Raw genomic sequence first — 26,815 nt, 5'->3', positions numbered from 1 at the left:
CCTCACCGCAGACTATTTTAAGGCCAGCCACAGCCATGCCCTGTCCATGCCCAGATCCTGCTCTTGTCTGGAGATGCTGGCTTATGCATGTTCCCCCCACACCCCACAATTGCAGGGTGCAGAGCCAAAGCCATCAGCAGCATCAGTCAAGATGCCAAAAAAAAAGTGCAGTCTCTGGAGAAGCAACAGGCCTTGGCATTGAGACAACCACCTCTGACGTTTGCTCTATAATGCAGCTGAAGTAATCCTTTCCTGTTTGTTCTGGAGGTTGAATATACTCCCATACTATCCATTTTATGATAAATCAATGAAGGGACTGCATTTCAATTCAAATATGTACGGTATTTTCAATAAAATTAAATGACAAGCCGGGAGGATTATTTTGACTTGTGTGGATTCAAAATGTGTCTGGAGAGGTATGCATTTAAACAAACCCAAATCATCTATTCCTTTTCCATTCCCTCTATTCTTAAAAACCTTTTCGTGAAACGGAACACTTCCAACTCTGTGGAAACACAAGCGAACTGACTTACTGTATATGCTCAGATACATCATCCCATTAAGTTCTGCTGCTTTCTCTGGATTGGTTTGTATGTTTTCCCACCCATAATCTGAAGAAGAGCAATATAATCCTCCATCAGCTTTTTCCTCAATCTCACTTCTCTCACTGCACCAGGCTGGGCATTTTAGATAGATCAGCATCAGCTTTTTGTCTCAAAAAAGGGACAAAAGTATGTGTATGGATTTTTGCTTTGGATTTTTACCTTCATCTAGGGACTCCCAGTATGTAGACTATGAGCATAAAGGGGATCTATCTATCTATCTATCTATCTATCTATCTATCTATCTATCTTATATATACACAGATCAGCCATAACATTAAAACCACCAACAGGTGAAGTGTATAACATTGATTATCTCATTACAGTGGCAAGGGTTGGGATATATTAGGCAGCAAGTGAACAGTCAGTTTTTGAAATAGATGTGTTGGAAGCAGGAAAAATGGGCAAGCGTAATGATCTGAGCAACTTTCACAAGGGCCAAATTGTGATGGCGAGACAACTGGGTCAAGGGCATCTTTAAAACGAGAGGTCTTGTGGGGTGTTCCTGGTATGCAGTGGTTAATACCTACCAAAAGTGGTCCAAGGAAGGATAATTGGTGAACTAGTGACAGGGTCCAAGGCGTCCAAGGCTCACTGATAGGCATGGGGAGTGAAGGCTAGCCCATCTGGTCCGATCCCAGCAAAAATTTTTGAAAAAGTTAATGCTGGCTATGATAGAAAGGTGTCAGAACACACAGTGTTTCGCAGCTTGCTGCATATGGGGCTGCAGAGGCGCAGACCAGTCAGAGTGCTGAAATTGGTGAATATACTGTATATATACACATCCATGTACGTATAGGTGCATGCAAGGTCCACTCCATTTTATTTGCTTCTTTATCTTTTCTCAGTTAAAACAAGGAGTCTGTTTTTAATTTTAGCTAGTACAAAGGCAAAAAATATATAGCAAATATAAGAAAATTGCTGTAGTAGACAATATGAATATAATGCGCTTATTTACTTCTATTAAGCCACTTTTTTTGCCCTGACTATAAAAGTTAATTACATGTTTGGGGTGAAAAGGAAAACCACTATGGGCCATTTTCAAAATGAAGGTTTGGCCTTTTTTTTCTGTTGTTGCATGGATTTAATGCACTGGGCATGATGAAAGGGAAAAAGCTGGAATTAGAAACACAAGAAGGCCTTGGTTGTTATTCAGCTCATTTTGTTGCAGCGCGAGACTCAAAGGGGCCGAATTCACAAATCACTCATGGCTGCAAGGGATCTGGTTCTCTTGTAAATCGTACTTAGGCATGTTCATGGTGCTTTTCAAGAATATGTGTGTAGAAAATGAAATAATAAAACATATTAATCACTGAGTTCAATGGGTTTTGCAAGTATCATTTTCACTGGGCCCACAAGAAATGGTTTCAGTCTGTTTATTCACAAAAGTGCTTCCTCAGTGCAGTTTACATGAAACCAATTGAGACAGGAAACAAATTTCCATAAATGCAAATCTTCAACATAAGAAAGGAAAGAGATGTAAATGGCTAAAAACACTAATTAACATATAATGTCATTTATAAATATACAACCCTCTGTCATAAAGAATATAGATTTTTTAGTTTTAGTGCCAATCTCAAATGGAATAAAATACATATTTTGTCACTTTACTTACAGTATACTATAGATACTTATTTAGCCAGAGGAAGAAGTTGGATGTCCCTTACAAAAGACATATACCATAGACAAGAACCAGCAGTTATTTACAAAGGTTACATATAACATATATTTAGAGCATTTTGAAATAGTTAAGAACTAATAAAGGTAATGGGGATTTGAGGTACAAGTGGTAGATGGCAAAGTAATAAAAGTACACAGAAACTCTAGGAACATATGATTCATAACCTAAAATAACTTGTAATACTCATAGGCTTGGAGAGTCTTGAACTTGTTTCAGAATCGCAACATCAGTAAACTAGAAACTGATATAATCAAAGGCACTCATGTTCACAGTCACCTCATTAACTAAAGATGGAGTACATGTGGGGCCCCTACAAAATGTCAGACATTAATAAACACTTCCCACAAATTCAGCGACTGTGGTGGCACAGCGTGATATATTACTGTGCTTAACAGTCTGCACACCCTGTTCCCAAAACACTGTTTAGATCTAAATAGTGATACCTATTCTTAGAGCAAGATATTACATGTTGGCTCTTTAAATGGCTTGTTCAGTGAAATTCTGAGCTGAATCAGTTTCTATCTCTGGCCACTTTTCCACAATGGTACTAAAACATGCAACATTAAAGTGTTCTCAAGGGATTTTTAGATAGGAAAGGCTTCTTAGCATTCCAAAGCAGCTCTACTGGGAAATTATGTGGGGTTCAGTAACTGATTACTGATTAAAATGCACCTTCAATTAGGTTAGATTATGTGCACCAGCTGGGTGGTGTAGCTGTGTCTTGCCCTACAACACTCTTTTTAAACTAAAATTAAAAATGATCTGTGCAATAAAACAAACAACAAAACATTGTCAACAGGATGTGAACACTTCTGTGTTTTCAGTTCTCAGAGTGCTTATGAAGTGGTTGTTTTAAGACACTGACTTAATTAAATTCAGTTCAATTCACGTTTATTTATAAAGCACTTATAGCAATAGACACAGTCACAAAGCAGCTTTACAGATTTAGCTCCCTAATGAGCAAGCCAGAGGTGACAGTGGTGAGGAAAAACTCCCGCAGATGACATAACGAAGAAACCTTGAGAGGAACCAGACTCAAAAGGGAAGCCACCCTCATTTGGACGATTGTAAATCATTACTCTTCCACAACCGTATAATATACGGCCATATAAACCATATAATATATAATATATCAAACTATATAGTTATAGTATAGTATATAATGTATAGTGAGCAAAAATGAACATGAAATGAATAACATTTGCTATAAGTCATATTTTGAATTCAAACATACAGGAACATTGTATAGTTCAGCAATTTTCTCCCTAAAACACTGGTTTCAAAATGATCAGCACCCTTACAATTAATATTTTATGACACCTGCTCTGGAAAGAATAACAGCACTGAGTTTCTTCCTGTAATGTCTAACAAGTGCATGTGAGCTTCCCTGTTCAATTCAGACCACAGATTTTCAGTAGGGTTTAAACCCAGAGACTGGGATGGTCATTGTTACACATTGGGCAGGCAGTGTGGCACAAAGTGTGCTCATTAGTCCAATTTCTGGCCAATTCCCAACTGTTTCAGACATGCAAAACTTTTGGTTATGGCCGTTATTGTGATTAATAGTATTTAAATCCTTATGAATTTTTATATCTATTACCTGATTTGTGTAGGCCAACAGCCACCTATCTCTTTTGTATTAAAAGTTATTGGGTTTTTCCCATGGTAATGGATGAGAAAGGGTTTTGACGTGTGGAAAGTGAAAGTAACAGGAGATGGTTAAAGGCAATGACATGGGGACTGAGAGCAACCAAAAAATAATATAAGTCTTTCAAGAATGACAATATGTTTGCATTTATTTAAAATATTCCTTTGGCACACACAAACAGGTTGTTTTAAATAGACCGATTTTTGTTTCAAATATAAAATAGTTTCTTTGAGTGGAAAATTTGAATGTGTCTAATATTGATTTTGCACAATCAATTTACTAATTTTTATAAAGAGTGTCATCAATTCTGTAAGGAACTATATGTCAAGTTGAAATAAAAAGCAATGGAGAGCGGGGGAGGACCGTGACATCTTTACCCAGAAGGTTTTAGACTAGATTTCGATGTCATAATACCACAAGAACAGCTCCCATGACTTACTACTATGACTTACTACCACTAGACTTTCATTATGCTATTGTGGGATTTTGAATCGTTCCTACAGAGGGCCCTGTTGAAGATGAAGAATGAGATCCATGGTGTCGCACAGGCACTCTGGAAGGTTCAAGTCAGGATTCAGGTAACCAGGTCTTCGATGGTCTGATAGGCTGCTCAACACTAGTCTGCAGTTCTTTGGGGTGACACAATGGCTCAACTCCAGAGTCCTCAGATCGACCCTGATCTTGCATTACTGCCTGTGAGGAGTTTCTCATCATGTTCATGTGGGTTTCCTCTGGGTTCTCTGGTTTCCTCCTACCTCCCAAAAGCACACTAGTAGTGGATTAGCTATTCTAAATTGTCCTTGTTGTGAAGGAATGTATGCGTCGTACCCTGTGATGGACTGGAGTGCCATCCTCCCTCACGCCCAGAGTTCCCGGGATTGGCTCCAGGTCTGCTGCAGCCCTGACCAAGATAAAGCACTTACTGAAGATGAATGAATAAGTTCAAGTGCAGCTGCTTTATCCTTGAATGCTAACATCCCTCTTTCTTGTTCCACAAGATATTTGAGGCATTATGAAATGCTCTAATCAATGGACAAAGCAGAGAAGGCATGGACATTTTTCACTGGCTTTTTAAAGACGATCTGCACAGACTGTAATTCTGAAAGGGGTTTTCTGTAGAATCACAAACCTATAACTATGGGTTCATATTCCATAAATTTTGGAATTACTTTTCAATGAAAAAGAATGTGACTGAAAGATCAGAGGTGTTCAGCCTTCATCCTAGAGCTCTCCAAAGTTTAGATGCAACTCCACTCCGAACAGTTTTGCACTCAAGCCTCCATCACTGAACAGTTGATAATGTCAACAAAATAAACTTCATGTTAAAACTATAAAGAATTCAGAAATTACTTGATGCTCATACTCATAAGTTGCTGGTTACACAATTACACTTTTTGGATATATAGTATACAGTTATAGAAGAGAAATGATTTCTAATTGCACTATTCTTTGTCACCCAGACTAGGATGGGTTCCCTTTTGAGTCTGGTTCCTCTCAAGCTTTCTTCCTCATATCTCTAAGGGAGTTTTTCCTTGACACCACCACCTCTGGCTTGCTCATTAGGGATAAATTTTTTTTATTTAAAATTTATATTTGGAATTTATATATTTCTGTAAAGCTGCCTTGTGACAATGTCCATTGTTAAAAACGCTATACAAATCAAATTGAATTGAATTTATATATATATATATATATATATATATATATATATATATATATATATATATATATATATATATATATATGTATACATATATAATGTATATATACATATACATTATATGATTATATATATGACCTGACACGTAATATAGACATGTAATCTCCCCCACACCCCATGCAACCAATGAAGTGATGGCATTCAGAGAGAGAGAGAAAGAGAGAGAGAGAGAGAGATGGCTGTTTAATTATGTGGCCTGCTCATAGGAATAATCAGTCGTGCAATCCGAGCCTAATGGCCTGTAATGTCCTGTTTCCTGATATTAAGTCCAATCAGCAATCAAAGTGCCCAGCTATTTAGCTTACAAAAACACATTTTGGAAAACTACATCCAACACTTGTTCTTTACCCTCCATCTCTCATGGATGAAAATAAAAATGAAGGACATCAGCCAGTTTCATTTGACCAATAAGAATGGACCCTGAATTCTCTAAAGGGAAAGACACACATTCCTTGTGTTCATTAGCTTAAAGAGAAAATAGACTGCAGAACAAATTAACGTTAACTTTAATTTGTTGGTTTTACATGAGCATAAAAATCTGAAGTGTACCACAGAATGTGTGGGGAGGGGAGTATGAAATGGTGGCTTTTTTTAATAAGGAGACGAGGCTTGGTTTTGGCAGCATGACCTGGTATATGACTCTAGACTACCTTTGTTTTTCTCATTATGCTATTTGGAGCATAGGAGAAAAAATTTAGTTGCTATAAATGTGTTAGCAGTGTGCTAATCACCATTGCAGCCAACATCATTTAGATTCTTGGGCAAGTCAGTCAGGCTCATAGTTAAGCAATTCATGTGGATACAGGAAAAGTTAGCAAACAGCCATCACAGGTTTAGCCAAAAATGTGGTATCATCTGCACTGTGGATTATCCAGAGCTGTTTTTGTAGTCTCCACATGTGATCCATCAAGACGCATAGCTGTTAATTGATTTACTGCTGAGAGCTCAACATTACGTTGGTTATAAACCCAGTGCCATTCAGCTCAGCAGTAGGAGTTATTAACAGCAGCAAGGGGTGCACCCGATTCCCTTTCTCTCCTCCCCTATCCTATTCATCAAATAAGTTATGGCACAGGATTAACTACTATCCAGGATTGTGAATAACCACTCAAAGCTTTAATATGGAGGCAAATGCAGAGCCCAAAGTTAAAATAACACTCCCTTTCCTTACTAATCCCAAATCAAATGAGATATTTCCTCAAGTTTTGAAGAGAAACACCTGGACGGCTGGACCCAGGAGATTCCCAGGCCTTACGTGTAACAGGAATCCCCTTAAGTCAGTAAGTGAGTGAGCGTGTAAACAAACTAACCAGTAAGAACCAATTAGAGTACCAGGAAGTACCAGGAAGCACTATCTCTACTCTATCATCCAATGTTAGTGCCATGTACTGCATACATACATACTGTACATATTTACATACTACAGACTAAAGATCTGTAGTCAGGAGCTTTGCACCTCCGCTTCCCATTCATATTCACCCACTGACTCATAACAGTGAACTCTTGGGGAATTTTCTTTCAGTGAAAATGGAGCTGTTTACAGATGCTGTCTATTTGCAGTTAACAAAAATGCACACATCTGCTATAGAACCAAACAGAGAAGCATATCTGAAGCTAGCGTATATCTGAAACTAGCATGAATAACTGTAATTAGCCTAGCTTAGCATCCCCCCAATAAATCTCATTTACATATTAGAATGATCCTGAATTTTTTTTTAGGTCTGGGAAAAGCAAAGGTTCTGTCTCCCCCGCCTAACTCCCCACCCACACCCCACAACATTTATTCACAATGTGCTAATAGATTCCAGGTACACAGCTACCTGATCAACATCCTAATGCATGGCTAAATCAGTAAGCATTGATAACCAGGATACACTAAGGTGGACACCAGACCATCACACCCAGATGTGTTCCTTCCCCAAACTGTTACTACAAATTTGGAAGCACACAATTGTACAGAATGTCTCTGTGTGCTGTAGCATTACAATTTCCCTTCACTGGAACTAAGAGGCCCAAACCTGTTCCAGCATGACAATGCCCCTGTGCACAATGCGAGCTCCACGAAGACATGGTGTGTGAAGGTTGGAGTGGAAGAACTCGAGTGTCCTGCACAGAGCCCTGACCTCAACCCCACTGAACACCTTTGGGATGAACTGGAACACCGACTGAACCCCAGACCTCCTCACCAACATCAGTGCCTGATCTCACTAATGCTCTTGTAGCTGAATGATCACAAATCCCCACAGCCACGCTCCAACATCTAGTAGAAAGCCTTCCCAGAAGAGTGGAGCTTATTCTAACAGCAAAGGGGGAATAAATCTGGAATGGGATGTTCAAAAAGCACATACAGGTATGATGGTCAGGTGTCCACATACTTTTGACCACTTAGTGTAGATTGAAAAGTATGCCAAATATATTTCACATGTCATTTATATTTATTTAATTTATTTGATTTGTTTTTTACAAAATGCATCAGTGCCTATTTCATTTCTTTTGTAATTATCTAAGATGCCAGAGGTTTTTATTTAACTTATAATTCCCTTTCTCTGATATTTTAATTTCATCATATTTTAAGCAATTCCTTGAAATCTTGAAATTTAAACCATTTTACTTTTACTAGATATGTTTTAAATAAAAATAAACTACTCTCCTCTTGCCCGGTCTTTTAGTTCACTATATGATTTAATGCCACTCTTTCCTGACCTCTGGAATGCAACAGATGACGGATATATTTTCCTACATTGTTTCACCTGCTCTAAACGGAACCACATGTCGCGAGGGAGTGCCTCGCTACTTTTGTCCTTAATTGGAAGCACACTGAGTACAGTGTAGAGCTGTTTGCTACAGAAAAGATCTGCATGGGTCGGGGCCATGGTGTCGGTGCACAGAAAAAATACCAGAATAGTGAAAAATGGACAATAATATATATTATAGATTATATAATATAAAGTTTTAGTGAGAAGATGATGGAAAAATATGCAACATCAGTTTCGAATGGTGAACTCTTGGAGAATTTAATTCAATTCAATTTTATTTTTATAGTGGTTTTAACAAAATTCAAATTAAATTAAATCAAAATACATTGTAAATGTGTGAATTTATCCCTAATGAGCAAGCCAGAGGCGACAGTGGCAAAGAAAAGCTCCCTGAGACGATATGAGGAAGAAACCTTGAGAGGAACCAGACTCAGAAGAGAACCCATCCTCATCTGGGTGATAATGAATAATGTGATTATAAATAAATCCCTTCTATAACTGTATACTACAGGGTCAAATAGTGAAATTGTGTAACCAGTAAATTCATTACAGTTTTCACATGACGTCAGGTTTGTTGAACTTATCAACTGTTCACTGATGGAGTTTGATAGAATTTACTGTCAATAAAAATGGGGATGGAGCTGCTTTAAGATGCTGTCAAGTCACAGAAGACGAAATGTGCACATCTAATATAATCTTTTAAGAGAACCAATTAGCATATCATTCTGTAGTTACTTTTAAATTTGTTGTTTTTTTTTAAATCTCCCCATAAACCCAATTTACACTTTTGCATGACATATCATATATGAGAAACTAAATATTAGAAGAATAAAGTTTAAATTTATATCTGAATTTCTGTACAACTGCTTTGTGACAATGTCCATTGTTAAATAAGCAATATAAATAAAATAGGATTGAACTGAATTGAATCTCATTTCTCTCGTCTGATCTCAGCATATATTCACAAGCTGTTAACCTGCACTGTTGTTAAAATTGACTTACGTTTACAACTAATTATCCCGTGGTTTTGAGGACCCGGTGATGTACTGAACCCATGACTTTTCATTACAATGAAATTCAATGCTGTTATAATGAACATGCAGAGTCTAGGCTTTACATTCAGAGGCTCTGGACCAGGCATCTGTAATAAAATTATAAAAAAGAAATGGGATTGTTTGTTGGTTGTTTAATTGGTTTTATGTAAACCGGCAGTGGTAGCTCAGTGGTTAAGCTGTTGGACTACTGATTGGAAGGTCATGAGTTCAAATCCCAGCACTGCCAAGCTGCTACTGCGGGGACCTTGAGCAAGGTCCTTAACCCTCAACTGCTCGGGTGTATAATTGAGATAAATGTAAGTTGCTCTGGATAAGAGTGTCTGCCAAATGCCATAAATATAGGAGAGGGATGTGTCCTATGACACTATATTTGTGCATAATTGCAGTGTTATTCCTGCAAAAACTCACTTTTCACAACATCTAATATGTTGACCAACAATTTATCTGATGAAGTTTCTAGGAAAAAAATAGCTGACATTTGGAAAAATGTCAACAATGCCATTTCTATTGCCTACATCAGCAAAGATTTCAAATAGTCCAGTATTTTCATCGAAAAATGTTTTCATTTTCAAAGAAAATATATTGGATCCTACTGGTTCCGCTTTGGGCCAGTTCCTGTTTTGAATGTGCAGTGGAAAATCTCCTATAATCGGATAAGAACTGACTATGAAAGCACAAAGAGAAGTTAAGTTGGATATTTTCTGAATGAAGGAACATTGAAGCAAATTTAAGAAACACTTTCTATGCAATTCAGTACTTTTCAAGAAAACTGATCAGATGAACTGGCTTCCGTGATGATGCACTGAACAGAGATCATAAAAGCGTTTGGCATTGTGTAAGTTCTACTTCAATAGTGTTTACTCATCAGGAATACTTTCACAGTCGACTTCACAGTGCTTGTAATGTTCTCCTATGAAACACACTTCTGCGTCTGTTAGCAAACATTTGTGTTTCATCAATCAGCTCTATGATGCAGTCTCTTCATCCAGCCAACTTCAGGTGGGATCTGGTTGTTAGCTTGTCTAAATAGAAAAGCAATTTCCCCCACCATGTTTTCCTTTCCTTCAGTCAGACTGGCGTCTGTATTGAGCGCATACACTACTCATACAAACAGAGTGCTAATAAGTAGCTTGATGAGTGTATAATGCGGCCTGGCTGAGTGTGTGTTGTGATTAAAGCTGCACAAAGACCAATTTAGCTAGATTCGCTCGAACCAGTGATTACTGCCAATCACAACTCATTAAACTACACACTCTTCTACTTTTGGTAATTTGTAGCTGCACTTTTCAGCAGAAAATATCTGCCAGCATTGTTTCTTCTGGAAAATTTACAAAATTTTTTTTTTTTAAGATATCCCACCCCTTGGGCAATACTGACACCTGCTGTACCAATGTGGAAAGACATGTGTTTACTCTTTCAGCTTTTCTAAATTAAATTTTCCTAAACACTGTATTTAAAATGAAATATGTTTGTGAAAACCCCAGTCACATTGATCATATGAGCTTCTACAAAAACCATGATTAATTGAGTGTTTATACTGTCACTGTATATACATAAGCTAAATTGCAAACAGATGTATTCACTGAGGTATTCTACTTTTAGTGCATAAAACTTTGCAAACAATGTCAGAAAAACCATCTTACATGTTCAACTAATGTGACCTGAATTTCACTTGAGGCTCTTCTGCGTGTCTTTTTTTCTCTTTGTCCATTTTCTCAACCTTCCCCATTAAACTGTTCTAAATGCTTGTTTATGTCCAGTCAACCTGTCTGAAAGCTCTTTAGCTAAATCCGTGACTGGGAAGTGAAGCCATTTCATATACAGTTTTTCTTCCACTTAGTTCATTATTTCTGGCCTTAAATGTATTTAAAGACATTTCTCTTTAAACAAGCTATGAACACATCCTCCACATTAAATACTGGTTCGAAGGCAATGATCACTACCTTTATAAAGAAAATACTGTATATCAAAATAGCACACACTAAATTATTTGAAAGTCAAACTCAACTAAATGTATTCTTCAGTATCCTCAGTATCTATGTGATCGATGCAAGAGCTCAGAAGGGACTCATGCACACGCTTTTTGGTTCTGCTTTGAGATGTCAGGGTTTTGGAAGAGCATATTGCTGTGGTACTCACAAGTTTTCAAAAAGGATATCAGTCCTGATGTGGAATTAGCTCTGTTCAGATGCTCTGATCTTACATTAGCTCTGGTGCATTCGCAACAGTTGTCTCTTATGTTTGATATGGTGGTGGCTAAGAGGGTCACCTTGATGGAATGGAAGTCCACCTCACCATCTAGCTTTCAAAAATGGCTGGAGAAGAAGGTTGCCTCCCTCAAGCTTGAAAGGATTCGATTAACTAAAAATGGACTGTGCACCTGTTATATACGATGGATAGTTTTTATTCTGTCTGACATTTACCCCACTTCTCATGTAGCTTTGTGGGGTGTAAGTGCCTATGGTCATTGGTGGCTTTCTTAGGGGTGTTTAAATCATATTGTATCTGGTGTGTGTTTAGGGAGGAGGGAGGGACAGTTCAGACATTTTTGTTCTCTTCCTTTCCTTTTCCTCTTTGTGTTCTCTTTTGTATGTATTGTGTGAAATTTCATCCCCTTTTTCCCTTTTGAATTGTCTGTTGCGTTATATAAAACTGGTTGAGTGCTATGTTTAGTGTATTTATTTTAATTGTTTATGCACATTTTGCACATGCACAGACATTTTTAATTGCTTAAATTGTCACCTGCAAAATGCTATTTGCAATGACAATTATGTTTGTAGAAAAGAAAAAGGCGATGTGATGTGTGATTTTGGGGAGTAATTTGAAAATAGAATTAAAAAGTGCACACCTGCTGTCAATCCTGTTTCACAGGAGCAGGCTAAATTGTTAGAGTAGCACCATAAGCACATACTCCAGAGCTATGATTTCCTCTGCAGTGTGATAATGGAACAAGAGGTAGGTGTCAGACAGCCACATGTGTGTGTGTGTGTGTGTGTGTGTGTGTGTGTCCCTGTGTGTGTATGCATGTAGTATGGCAAGTGGGAGAAGAATGGACAGAGAATGAGAATAAAGAAAACAAACGTGAAGGCATTTGAATATTTCAGCTGAGATTTGCACCACTGCTGTATAATATATAATTAAACCATGGCAGAAGTGCAGCCTCAACTGAAACGATGTTCTGGGCATCATTAATATGGATGTTCAGGAATAATATAGGAATGATCAGGAATATATAGAGTACTGTATATACTACTGGTAAACTGACCGGGTATCCTGAGACACCAGTGATCCTGACCCCTTATGCTCTCCGGACCTGCCTAATCCAGCCTGATGCCCTGCTTCTGGTTGGAGTTCTCATCATTTGGAAACCACTCGCTGCTTCTGAGGATAATCCCACATGGACAGCATAAAGATACATGAGATTACTGAGGATGGCACCACTTAGAAACCATAAAGATGGCTTTGGACTGCAATTGATACAAACAGTTTTGCTACGATGCCTTAGGACTACAATTTCTATGATAGCTTTAGGATTGCAATTGCCATGAACAGTTTTGCAGTCAAGTCTCCATCAGTGAACAGTTGATAACTTCAACAAAATAGACTGCATGTGAAAACTATAATGAAATTCCTGGTTACACAATTGCACTTGTTGACCATGTAGTACACAGTTATAGAAGGGATTTATTTATAATCGCACTGTCCTTTATCATCCAGATGAGGATGGGTTCCCTTTTGAGTCTGGTTCCTCGCAAGGTTTCTTCCTCATTTCATCTCAGGGAGCTTTTCCTTGCCACCGTCGCCTCTGGCTTGCTCATTAGGGATAAATTTACAAAATTAAAATTTAGATCCTGAATTTATATTTTTCTGTAAAGGTGCTCTGTGACAGTGCCCATTGTTAAAAGCGCTATACAAATAAAATTGAATTGAATTGAATAAACATGCTCTACTCTAGAATTAATAGGGTCTAACCACATTATAAGATTATATACATTACATCTACTGTTTATACACACACATACACATACACATACACTCATCAGTTCATCAGTCTTAACTGATCATCAATCTATCATTCATCAGTGTTAATTGTAATTCAATTTGATTTGATCATCTGAGTTAGTGAATCAAATGATCAAATATCTCACTGCAATATCACACTGTTTGTTCATTAAACTCTAAATCTTTTTGGTGAACAGTGCAGCCTGTGTGTAAATCTCATATGAAGCCCTTGACACGGAGCTCCTAGACAGCCATTGAAGCAAGTGTGTCACTTAGTGTCTGTTACAGTAGGTGTTTGTGTACTTGATGTTTTAATTGGATAAAAAATTATCTCTCATTGGACAACACTCTGTTAACGTGCCATTTTGAGTCCTGCCCAGACTCACGGCTTCACTGGGAGTGAATGGAGTGTGGGCAGGTGCTTTGTCAAAAATCTTGACGTTTATTGGAACAGTGTGCTCTTCAGCTGTCTGGAAACATGTGAACTCTTGTCTTTGCATTTATGATGATTGGTAGACCATTTAAAGGGGCGGGACCTTGTAACTGTCAGTAAATCGGGACTGAATATATGATCTATATATGTGATTATTAAATATTAAATCTATACATTTCTATTCATTTCAAGCTTGAAATACTCTTGTTATATTGGCTGATAATTTTGCTAATTTTATTTTGGATGTTTTTTATTCCCACCTCACAATCAGTGTAGATAGATTCTGGATTCTGCTTAAGATAAAGCAATTACCTAAAATGAATGAATAAAATAAACATAAAATAAATGATAAATATTCAAGAACAAAAAATAAATAAACCTTGTTCACTTATAAAGAATAGAAGATTATTTCTTTTTTATTTAGGCAAGGGAAATTTTTCTACTTTGCATGCAATATTGTCTAACAATGTTAGAAAAATCTTCCGCTTCTGAATGATATGGTCAACTAATGTAAATTGAATTTCATTTGAAACTGTCTGTCTCTTTAAGAGAGAGCTTGTATTTATATCTAACTTAATCTCTGCTTCGTCCAACCTTCTGCTCTGTACAGGAGGCCATCATTACTATTATTATTATGGAGCCAAGCACCAAAGATGCGTAGACACTCTATTGTTATTCTACCATTTCTTCTTATTCTTCTTCCGCTTGTTCTTCTTTGTCTGGCTAGTATGTCTATGGCAGCCCATAGAACCATCTGATAAAAAGTTATGAAATTTGGCACATCGATTGGGGACGGTCTAAGGAACATTCTGACCAAATTTGGGCCAAGTGCTGACAACGCTCTAGCACCACCATTGGGTCAAATTTTGGCATAATTTGGAAGTATGTTTATGTCATAACCTTTACACCATGTGTCAAAAATTTAAAAGCCAGGCATCCCTGGATTCCCTGGGTTGAGACGAGATCAACGTGCCCTATGACCTCAGATTTTCCGCCATCTTGTATTTTGTCAAAAACTGTTTTTTTCGCTATTCCTCCTACAAATTTTGTCCAATCATCATTTGGCAAACATCGTCTTCAGAGTAAGCCTCACAAAAATTATCAAAAGAATTTTGATTACCTCAACAACTTTGCCCATAATGGGCCAATGAATCTGACTGGAGGCTGTATCTCAGCAACAACTTGACTTGACGTGACACAAACCCAAAAAATTATCCAATCTTCACCAAATTTGGTTCACATCATCTTGAGATCTCTCTGAGCAAAAATTATCAAAGGAATTTTGATATTCAAAACCGTTCTCCTGTAACGTGCTGGCAAATGCTAAAAACAGGATGTGAGGGTGTATCTCAGCAATGCAGCTACGTATCATCATGAAACTTGATACGTGTCTTCAGCACCATGCCCTGAATGTACCCAAGAAGTTTTGTGACTCTGCCTCCTTGTGGTCAAGAACTTCCTTATATCATTTGAAGAGTTTGTGCCAAATTCACGTTTCTTTTTTCCTATAATTCCCTGGAGTACGCAGAAGAGCAGACCAACATCTGACATTCAAGTGTACTTCTAGTTGGCCATCTTGGATTTTGTCAAAAACAGTTTTTTACTACTCTTCCTATAAATTATATCCAATCATCTTCAAATTTGGCATATGTCATCTTCAGAGTAAGCCTCACAAAATTTATCAAAAGAATGTTGATATTCCAAACAGTTTGCCCATAGTGTGCCAAAAAATCTGATGGCAAAGCCGCCAAACAGGAAGTGAGGCTGTATCTCAGCAACTACCTTGCATACTGACACAAATCTTCGTAGGCGTCTTCAGGACCATACCCTAAGGCTATGCAACAAATTTTGTAAGAATAAAATTTCAAAAGAGCTGACAGCTAAGTGCCGTTTTTGTTTCCTCCAAGTTTTGTCCAATCTTCACCAAATTTGGCTCACATCATCTTGAGGCCCGTCTAAACAAAACTTATCAAAGGAACTCTGATATTCAAAATCATTCTTCCATAACGGACTGGCAAATACATGAAACTACTAATCATTCCTGAATCACTTTGCCTAAAGTTATGGCCTTGCTTTCCTGTGATTGCTTATGCAACAGCTGTAGCGCGTCTATGAATATGCGGCTCACTGAGTCTGGGTGCTTGCAGCTTTAATTATTATAGTTTTTACTATCATTAAATGCATGTATTGGTGTTCATTCATCCTGACTGAAAGCTTATTGGATGAACCTTGGCTGGCATTATCATGTCAGAAATTTGATGATGATAATAACGATCGATAAATGTGGTATATATTTCTGGTGAGGTCAGACATTTTATTTTATGTCTTATGTCTGTAATAAGTGTTTTTGTATAAAATTTGTTTACAATTTCATTCCAGTGTCGCAGATAAATGAGAAATTAGCTTTTCAGAACTGAGAATAATGTGCCAGTGTCCAATAAAAATGTGTGAGTTCATAAAAACTGTAAATGTACTTAAAATGTCATTTTTTTCAACCATGTCTCTAACAGTTGCATGTGAGTAGAAAAGTTTATTTTATGTAAATATATAGCAATAAATATATTGATTATATACTATTACCCTTTTACACATTGTGCCTATCATCACTTATATCATAGCAACATATCTGTCAGGACGAGTGAAAACAGGGGTGTGATGAATGTCTTTCACGATTGATTACTGCAACGCAGACACGCCACTGTAGCAGATGATTGTGTTAGTGGCCATGTACTCCATATATAATAAATACAATCACTAGACTGTGCAATTCTCCTGCTTGTATTCATCACAGTGGGTTTGACACTGGCTTGCTTGATATGCTGTGTGTGTGTGTGTGTGTGTGTGTGTTCTCTCATCTCCTTATATCACCCTGAGTTAACCAGTTTTACCATGGTGCAGTTATTTTCCCAGCTGTTCCCACAGCACTGCGTGGGCACATTCATCCTTGTCCCATGATGCCTTGTTACTGCGCTCTCTTCAGGGCCCTGCAGTACATCTATTACCCAGAGGAACACCCTGATGAGCCCGCTGGAGACTGGAGAAGACGTTCTGCCTTTCACAGGGGAAAAGGACGTTACCTCTTACTCTTCGGAAAACCAGTTGAGTCATTGATCAGTTGGTCAAATACGCATATCAGCCTCCAGGGATGTGTTCGCTATAGTGACTGAACTTACAGTGCTTTGCCTTATTACTGTATATGTGCTACTAATGTATCCCCAATACTACACCATTAAATGTTTTTATCCCTTATTTCACCATATGTCCCACAATATCCACTTCAGAAAGATGACATGGCTATCAGGACCCATCAAACAGCTGGAAGGTTTTTATGAGGTCTGTGATTGCAAGCTTTGTGCCATAGCTTTTAGATTCAGGAAGAATGAAGACGTGTATTGAGAGTCAATATTGATCTTATGAGCACTACTTTTTCCTAAGGCTAAGGCTAGAAAAAAAAAAATTGGCCAAGACTTGCCCCTTGCAGATTACAGTTTATAAGAATAATAAACCTTTTTATTATTTTATTTATTTATTTATCTATTTTACTCAATTCTTTTAGCAGATAATTTAGCTAATTTTAAGCATTTATTTCTAGAAAGAAGCAAAATGATCTGCTAATAGAATAAGAAAATTGTAAACCTGTAAACTTAGAAATAGGTTTAATAATCTTACAGTATACTTGGTTTATGGTAATCTTATTACCATACTACATACAGAATATTCAACTATATTCAAGATATTTTCACTTGCATAGATGTCAAAAGCCAGACTGAAATGTCACGGCAACCTTTGTATGTTTTCTGACATAAAAAAAATGAAAGGAACGCATTGAGATCAAATATGGTCAAAAATGCCTTGATCTTGGGCATGTTTATAGCTTTTTCAGTACATAAAGTGTAGCTTATCAGTGTATCTTAGCATACCCATCTTGCTCAGTTTTCAACCAACACACAAACATGTGACTTTCTAGAAGACACAAATTCTCCTTTACTCCTATATGGTGTACCATCAAACTGTATACTACGTACAGCTTATTTTCTCTAAACATTTAAAATGTATGTTCTTGCTAAAATTAGCCACACTTTCATTTCCCTGTCCACCTGAGTCTGTATATAAGTGATGGTGATATAATTTGCACTTTTCCCTAGAACTAGCTTGCAAATCATTTCAGTTTTAGCAAACAGACACATCCAGAAGCTTCAGCGCTTGCACTTTTGCAGCAGCGGCAAAAACCCAAATGCACTATATCCTTTGGGAGAACTGTTTCTTTCCAAAGAAGCACATAGCTTTTTCTTTCCTTGTCCAGCATACATATATAGTGTATATATATATATAGTATACATAAACAGACTAAGCAAACAATGGTAATTTTCCATTTTTTTTCATTATACACAATCTTTGATAGAGGCAATGCACATACAAGTAATGTAATGTACTTGAAATGACATAAAATATAGCACACTAAATATAAAGGCCACTAAGAATTTGTCCCAGTACTTCCTAGTTCAGCAGAGCTAATTTGCTGTGTCTGTATCTGTATCTAGTCACATAGTGCATGAGGAGCATAATGTATTAATTCTATGTTAATTTGGTCATGGACGTTGATGAATACAGTTAGATGGACAGCTTCATTCATTACTACATAACTCTGGACTGAGCGCTGGACTAATCGTCACTACATACTGTGAAAATTACAATTGTAATTCTCTGGTCAAAGTGTATGTGCGTTTCAATGGTTTCATTATAGCAATGGTGTCTCACATTGGAGCCTAGATGCAGGTTAGTCCTTTATTGCAGAGTCTGATCCGAGGTTTGAGTGTTGAAATGCCTTCATTACAGTTGAACTTCAGGCGTGTTCCTGAGCTACAAACGCCACTTTGGCTCCAGTGCCATTTAAATGTCAGGATTTCCTTTTGTTTCCTTTTCCAAGAAGCTTCTTTAAACCCAGTTCTTCGACGTGCTCAGAGAGCGACGGTTCCCGTACAAGTGGAATCCCAGAGGAGAGTCACACAGCACCACTTCATAAAAGACCATATAATGTCACACAGAGGTCAGTTTTGGTGTCTATTTTGGTCCAAAGGAACTCCTTCTATAGATATTCAACTGTACAGAAGACAGAAAAATGGCTAATTGGTTAATTTTGTTGATACATGACACGTGATTTCTCCAGTTACGCTTGCATTAAGTGTAGACAAATCTGACTTACCTGTAGTGCGGTTTCTTGTTGCTCTGTTTCTAATAGGCTAGTCTGCGAGGGAAGGAAAGGGTTAATTTGATTTGATTGAGTCTGATTTGATGTTTAGCAGATGCTACGAATTAAATGACGCGTGCAACACAGGGACAGTAAGCTGTTTGTGTGTGTGTGTGTGTGTGTGTGTGTGTGTGTGTGCTGGGAGGGTGTCATCTTTTCTGGAAACCTTTTAAAAAGTCATTAAAGGGATGGTAACAGGCCATGTGATGTGGCCAGAGTGAACACACACACACACACTCCCTAATTAGCTGGATCTGTCTTTCACCCTTTTATCTACTACATTTTTCAAACAAATCTGTACAGACAATACAGTACCTTTATTTATTTTGTTTCATATTTGTAACAAATCACATGTATGTGCCTATTTGTGCTGTTTTCTTTAACCTTAGTTCATGTTCTTTATCACAAAAATGGAATTTTATTCAAAATTTGAGAAAATAAGGAAAATAGGTAGCTTTAAATTCCCTTCAGCTCTACATTCTACAGTCTCCTGATTAGTGATGAATATAATATCAATATTGTGAAAAATTGCAATGCACTTTTTATTTTTTATAACATTTTTAAAATGTTTTTTTTTTGTTATGTAATTGCACACTGACTGGAAGTGGCTGAATTAATGCTGATTACATAATCCATTTTCAAAACTATAAAATGTTTTTTAGAGACTTTTTTCTCCTTTCAGTGTTATTGTTTTGTAACCCTTTCATGCATAAATGACCACCCTTTAAAAAACTGTTTATACACATATCCAGTTTCTTTTACATTTTCTCTCTTTTTTTAACTTAAAGTTGCATGATGTATGAATTTCGATTCTGTCATAATATTACTTATAATTGAAAGTAAGTGGATTGTCCATGAGTAAAAAAGGCTAAAACAGTATGCCTGAAATAATAATAAAAAATGGACAAAGTTTTTTAACATTCAGCTTGAAGTCAAAGTTTTTTTTTTTAGAAAAATAATGAATGAATCAATATTGAATTGACATTCAGTGACTATTGAATGACTCAAAGAGGTAAAAAAAATATGATTTTCCAAAAAACAACACTAATGTAAAAAAGAAAATACAAAAAAACTATTTAAAAAATAATAATAAAAAATCTATAGTATTCAGTAAGACCGAGAATAACAAATAGTCTAGAGAGTTACAGAAGTTTATGTTAATTTATATTTTTCTAAAACTTAAAAAAGAGCCTTAAATTGACTGTACAAGTGTGGACAATACACCCGAAAGGGATAATATTAAAAAGAAACATTTATTTATTTATTTATTTAATTATCAATTTATTTATTTTTAGATATTAAACAAAGTATCGAACAATTTTTATTATTTTTTTTGCAACACAACTGTTTTACCGCCAGTTTGTTAGCAAACGTCTGTATATATCGTGATAAATATCGTGTATGGTAGAAAAACATTCCATTGATATATGATAGTTTGGTCTTATCACCCACCCCTAGTGATGAATATGACTATGAATATGACTACAATATTAATATGAACAGCTAGGAACAAAGAGATGGTTGTTCGAAGGCGGGTAGAAAGTAAAAGGTGCTCTTCTTTTTCTTCATTTTCTTAAAAGCAGCTCCATAACAATTTGAATTTGAATGGAAGTCAAATTCAGGCTCTATAACATTGTCCTTCAGGTACCGTGTAAAAATCTAAAGTACTTTAAATTTCGACATGACATGACATTTCCACTCTAACAATCGAGGCATCACACAGCAATCCACTAGCACTTTCCCCAGGATGGATGTATAATTGAGTGGTAATGGCATGCAGCTCTCATTTTCTCCGTTACACACAGTGCTGAGAGAGAGCGTGAGAAAAGTATTCTAGCTCTGACACTTGCAGAACCCTGCAGTTTGATGCATCACTTTTTTTTTTTTTGTCGAAAGCCTACACTATCACTGAATAATTTCTTCTAGTGTTGCATGCTGCTCTCAGAAAGCCTTACCTTTCCGTGTGGACTTGGACTGACTGGCTGGCACTGTGTTCATATCTGTCGGTAGTCCCACATACACCCCACCATAGTTCCTACAGGAAATGACACGCTACATCATACATACAGTCCAAGGCTAATAATGTAAAAGATGTGCTTTTGTCGCTTTGTCTCACTGACCTTCTTTTCTCATCATCTTGTGATGGATCTTCTGTCCTGTTACAAAAAAACGAGCTTGTGTTAGATTTTTTATCTCCATCCATGTATTTATCCATCAAAAATGTGTTATATGTTCAAACTACAGCTATGAGTCACCATTCACACTGAGACAGTTGTGCAAATGAAGGATTGGTGTGACTTTTAATATTGAACGGATATTAATGCCATTCTGTGTTTTGATTAAGAAGCTACATTATATTTTCACTGTCTCAAAGCAAAGAAAATAACTATCCTCAGTGGCCGATATTGACATTTCTCTACAGAAACGGAGAGACAAACACTGTAATTTGTCCAGACATTAAAGTATGCAATCAGTCACTAACACAAGGGCATAGCAGATATTATTTTACAAGCCCAAGTACAAACCCAGACTGTGCTCTGTTTGTCACAAAATGTTGCCTTTCTAGACACCTCTATCACCACGAGCAGCTCCTCTGTATGATTTGTCCTTGTATGTTTGATTCTCATACTTTTATTTATAACCTCAACTCAGCATATATACAATCAAATTCAACTGGATTACATACTACATACGTATCTCTAATACGCCAGCACCTTAGCATATTAATGAAAAGATTGGCTTATATGTGTGATGGCCATCATATTCTACTTTTAGACAGTTTTCTACTATATAAACTGTGCAAAAGTTTTAGGCACTCTAATTTTTTTTTAAAAAATACATGTTATAATACAACATTTTATAGATGTTTATTTTATGATTTCTGCATTACTGAGTCTGTACGAAAACATTTTATGTTTCCAAAAAATTGTTTTTCCAAAAAAATATTAAATGTCACAGAAAAATATGTGTATGTCAGTAAAGAATAATTTTTTTAGACCAAAAAAAAAAAAACATAATAAAGTTAGTCACATTTAATTTCTTTATTTTTGTAGGGGTCTTTACTTTCCAGCATTTCTTTGCATGTGCTTAAGGTTTAAAAGGTATAAAAGGTTTAATGATATGAAATGGGCTTTTATTTTGGACGTATCAAAACCAGAAGTAAAGTTCTAGCATTAAAAAAAAAAAGTTACCACTAAAAGTGAAAAAAAAGGAGAAATTTGCATTTAAAGAATTCATTCTAGTTCCACTGAAAGATGCCTCACATACCTCTACATTTACAAACTAATCTACTAATGGAAAAAACATTACTGTCAAATTGTAAAGAATTTTAAGTTAATGGGAAACTAAGTCAACAGGAAACTAGTTTAAGAGTCACTTAAATTTAAACATGAGCCTCATCCTCGTCTCTTCTCTCTACGGATCTCTGTCTCTCTGTCTGCTCTAATATCAGTGCAGAAATGATCACTTAGCTACTGAGGATTTAGATATTTTTAAGTGTTTGTAGTGATCTTTGAAGGCAGGTAGCCAAGGCAAGGTTAGAAAGTAGCCTAAAGAAAATCATTTCCACGTCATTTTGGTCAAATATATTTATATTTTCTTAAATTAGAGATGGTAAGGTATGTGACTGGCAGAAAAACTCAGTTTTGTCTGTTTTCCAGAATTCAGCTGCTTCTGTGACTTCTGATGGGTTTTCACAGGCCGTCTAACATATTGGAGGTTTATTATTAGGTTACCATTCAAACAAACATCAATGAATATAGATGGTAATTAGTTTGTTAATATTACTTATAATGTACTCATGCATACAATCATTATTTGTTCATGTAAAGAATGCCATAAGTAATGCTAGTTAAGCAAGCCTTAATCTATAAAGTGTTACTAAATTTGAAAAAGAAGGATTGCTTCTTATGTTTAGTGTTTACACAGCAGCATCAGGGGCCTCTCTCTCTCTCTCTCTCTTTCTATGAGAATTAAATTGTATTGCTGATGTGCTGAATGCTGCAGTAATTAGTGAAGATTGGCCAGGGTGTATTCAGGGTCCACAGGAGCCACAGTGGAACACACACAGTCAGCTCCAACGTTTACCGGTGGGGCGAATACATGCTGGTGCAGGCTGTGATTGAATCTCTCTTAGGAGTTCGTTTTGCTAAATGTTTTAATACCCCCAGAGATTTACTGAATGAGTGTGTGTCTCAGGGGTATAGTGTGCAGTTGCATGTGTGTGCGTGTGTGCGCGTGTGCATGTGTGTGTGTGTGTGTGTGTGTGTGTGCGTAGGATGTTGTGCATTTGTCATGGGGACAGAATGAAACGTCACAGTCCCTGGAAATGTGGTTTTGGACTCAAACATTTTGAGTATAATACCTTCTCAGCACTAATATTAACATTTTAGTTTATGGTCACAAGAAAGTGAATCCTGGTAAATATAATTTAAATGTAATCTTTTCTCTAGATCATATTATAGCATTTTATGGTGTGGAAGTTACAGTCAGATGATTTTACAGATTTTCCTCACTTGCATTCATTTTCTTACACACTTACACATCTTTCGCAGCCTCTGCAGGACCTGTGAACAGGAAAGAAGCAAACAGTAATTAGTTAGATTATGTATTATAATAAAAAAGGAGCACATTTCTAGAATAAACAGTCTAAGTAGCCATGAGGCCACTAAACTAGGTTTTGTACATGCATTTGAAAGCATATGAGTGTGGGTGAGACATTAGGGCTTTTTTTTCTGAGTTGAAGAGAGGGTGAAGGACTCCTCAAGCAGCGCTCTTAGCTCTGCCTCCTGCTTAATCACCAAGCGCTCGACTTTGACATATAGGACAGAGCACCTTGTAAAAATACTGGCCATACACCCAGACCTTCGTGTCAATTTAGTCACTTACTTAGTTAACAGATATAAGCCATATAATAAACAATGGTTATATCGACTCACTATCAAGTCAGTAGCACTTGGCTGTTTTAAAATATATACTTTAAAAAAATCTTATTATTGGACTGTTACTGCATCAGTGTTACACAAAGTCACTCACATATGACCAAATCTATTTTCTACAATTCAATCTACAATGGTCCCTTTAGATGAAATGCTTAGCTTTGACACCTCAGGGCAGTTCTAGTATCTAGTGCTACAACTGTGTAATTGTATAGTGACTCCTCTTGGCCCAGTGTGGGGTAGGAAGCTAAAACAATGATGCCTGTTGATATACTGTATACAGGCCATTGCTGGCAGGACGGGAACCGTGCAAATGAGTGTTATAAAAGTCACAGTGCCTTTAAGGGCTTTGCCTCACAGAAGAGGGTGGTCTTTGTGTATATGAGTGTAAACTTTGGAATGGCTTACAGTAAGCATACAGTAAGAGAACAAGACAAGAAGAAGGAAAGTAGGTCATTTCTACAGGGTCAGGATACATTGTATCCAGGCAACATCATGTAAGAAAGAAATGAAATGGCCAAGAAGTGTTTTTGAGAACAGATGGAATTGTACTGTGTGGACACAGTGCTTTCTAGGTAAACTAATAATGGTGTTTATAAAAGCATAGCTATGGCTGGTGAAGCCTGATAAAACCATTCCTGCGAAACTCCTCTGTTCAGGATGACTAACAGCAACGAGGAGCAATTGTGCTTCAGAAACATTTCAGCTGTTATTGAATCACCAAGGCAACAAATGACGGAATGACAACGAGACCACAAGCCACAAACCATGACTTTTCAAAACTTATTCAGTGAACATATTTTTGAACTAAATGCCACTTTTTGACTAAAGGACCAACCTAAAAACTGTTACTAATACAGAAATAACATATCAAGGACACTTAAGTGAAATGTAACATAGACAGACTACAACAGAGACATCAAGCAAAAATATAAGAGTGTTAAAACAGCACTAGCACTGGGACAGATGCCACATCAGTCAGGCCATTTACAGTTAAAGGCAGAGAAGAGAAGGACAGATACACATACGTACTGAAAACAAGGGTAGGTAAAGGAAACACATACACATGCACAGTCCCCATAAATCAAAGCTTTTCCACAAATACCACAGCTTCCAAAATAACTCTGAGGTTTTCCCCCTACTGAAAACACTCAGACAAGAATCTCACGCTCTGCATCACTAAACGAGACAAACTGCATGATTCTTCTCCTGGAAACTAACTTCTCTTTAAAAAAAAAGACATTCCCTTACACAATCAAGCCTCCTACCTGCATGTGGTGCTAGCAGATTAGCCCCATGCAGGACATTACACTCTCATGACTTATTGGCAATATGACAAGACTGGATCCTATCTTCACTTGTTACATTGGAGCACATGGAACACATACTCACACACACACACACACACACACACACACACACTCACACACACGTGTAGATGATCTAACAGATAGTGTCAATGTGCTCTAAAGCACTAACACTGTTCTTTCTTAAACACTCACAAATGCACTCACCTCCTGCTGTGGTATTAGTCGCAGAGGAATTTCCACAACCCATCCCAGTCTGCCCTGATCAAAGAACAGCACAGTGGAAGGAGAGATCAGCAGTGAGAGAAGTTGGAAAATGCAGAAGAAGGAAGGAAGGATGAATGGAGGACAGCACTTCTTCTGTGCTACACCAATTCCCTCTCTCACTTGCTCTCCGATGCAGCCTGGAACAGTCTGCGCTGACACAGTGAGGGACACAGAGAGCGAAAGAACGAGAGGCATAGGGAGGAGGGAGGGAAAGAGAGATGCTCTTTCCTCACACGATTCGCTCATCTCTGCCACCCTGACAGGGTTGCCATGGAAACAGGGGCTGATGGGAAGCCAGAGTTACGAATGGCAAGCCTTTGCTTTTTACATCAAGCAATAAATGGGTCTGCCGGAGAATCTAATGACTGTGTTACGTATGTCACGCTCATAACCCCTGACCTGAATCCAGTATGGGAAAGAGAAAAGACAAGCTTATACAGTGTCCCATAAAATCTCATCCAGGGTGTTACAGACCAAAGCAACATGCAATATCGTATCACACAAAAAGGCTTTTCATTCAACACAATAAACACTAGCCACTCTTTGATTTAAAGAAAAAAAAAAAGATTTCTGATTGCCTTTTGCAAGAAGTTATTAAAAAAAAACCTCTATTTAGATTTTAAGCCTCAAGTTGAGAACTGTGATTCTCAAATATGTTCTTTTTGTCTTTGAAATAACTGCAAAGCAACATAGATTTTCCTGTTGCAGATTATATCAGGAATCCATGAATGCATTTGGAAAAATAACAACCTGATAACCTTATAATATTCAAACCCTTATACTGTTGAGTCCAAACATTAATATACACCTAAGATAAAGATATTCAGTCAGTTTTTTTTCTATATCTGAAGGTACCACGAGCATCTGTACAAACAACTGTACACAAACTGTCAAAATATTTTATAGTTACACCAGTTACATCCATTCTATCAGGAGGAATGGGCAAAAATTCCAGCAAAATAATGTGAGAAACTTGTGGAAGGCTACACCAAGAGTTTGGTACAAGTTCTTCTTAAACATGAATCAAACAAGCTTTTCCCAATACTTTGCTGGAACATTTTGGCCATTTCTTCAACGCAATGCCACCAAAAACTATCAACATGTATGGAAGATTTTCGACCCACTGAATCTGTCTCTTAGATATTACTGTGAAATGATC

The 26,815-nt window shown here is 37.1% G+C and overlaps 1 protein-coding gene across 1 annotated transcript; it reads right to left on the bottom strand.

The window, feature by feature from the left end:
- Window positions 1-17,536: 17,536 nt before the first annotated feature.
- On the bottom strand, window positions 17,537-25,883 carry LOC113529608 (overexpressed in colon carcinoma 1 protein homolog). The gene is made up of 6 exons (XM_026918896.3): window positions 25,597-25,883; window positions 23,686-23,710; window positions 21,266-21,301; window positions 21,101-21,180; window positions 19,101-19,142; window positions 17,537-18,997 (listed from the first exon to the last, which is right to left on the bottom strand). Exons 1-5 carry the CDS (start codon window positions 25,637-25,639, stop codon window positions 19,138-19,140), a joined length of 189 nt encoding a protein of 62 aa, XP_026774697.1. The 5' UTR covers window positions 25,640-25,883; the 3' UTR covers window positions 17,537-18,997; window positions 19,101-19,137.
- Window positions 25,884-26,815: the final 932 nt, after the last annotated feature.

The sequence above is a fragment of the Pangasianodon hypophthalmus genome, chromosome 9 (genome assembly GCF_027358585.1).
Source record: "Pangasianodon hypophthalmus isolate fPanHyp1 chromosome 9, fPanHyp1.pri, whole genome shotgun sequence".
Lineage (NCBI taxonomy): Eukaryota > Metazoa > Chordata > Actinopteri > Siluriformes > Pangasiidae > Pangasianodon > Pangasianodon hypophthalmus.
The sequence above is the reverse complement of the archived record's forward strand: the minus strand, read 5'-3'. Positions and strand labels throughout refer to the sequence as shown.

What these genes read in the sequence shown, in the direction of transcription:
- LOC113529608 (XM_026918896.3), bottom strand. Translation starts at nt 25,639, where the DNA reads ATGGGTTGTGGAAATTCCTCTGCGACTAATACCACAGCAGGAG. An exon ending in GCAGAGGCTGCGAAAGATGT is followed by an intron (nt 21,302 to 23,685) that starts GTAAGTGTGTAA and finishes TTTTTGTAACAG; the next exon opens with GACAGAAGATCCATCACAAG. An exon ending in CAAGATGATGAGAAAAGAAG is followed by an intron (nt 21,181 to 21,265) that starts GTCAGTGAGACA and finishes CATTTCCTGTAG; the next exon opens with GAACTATGGTGGGGTGTATG.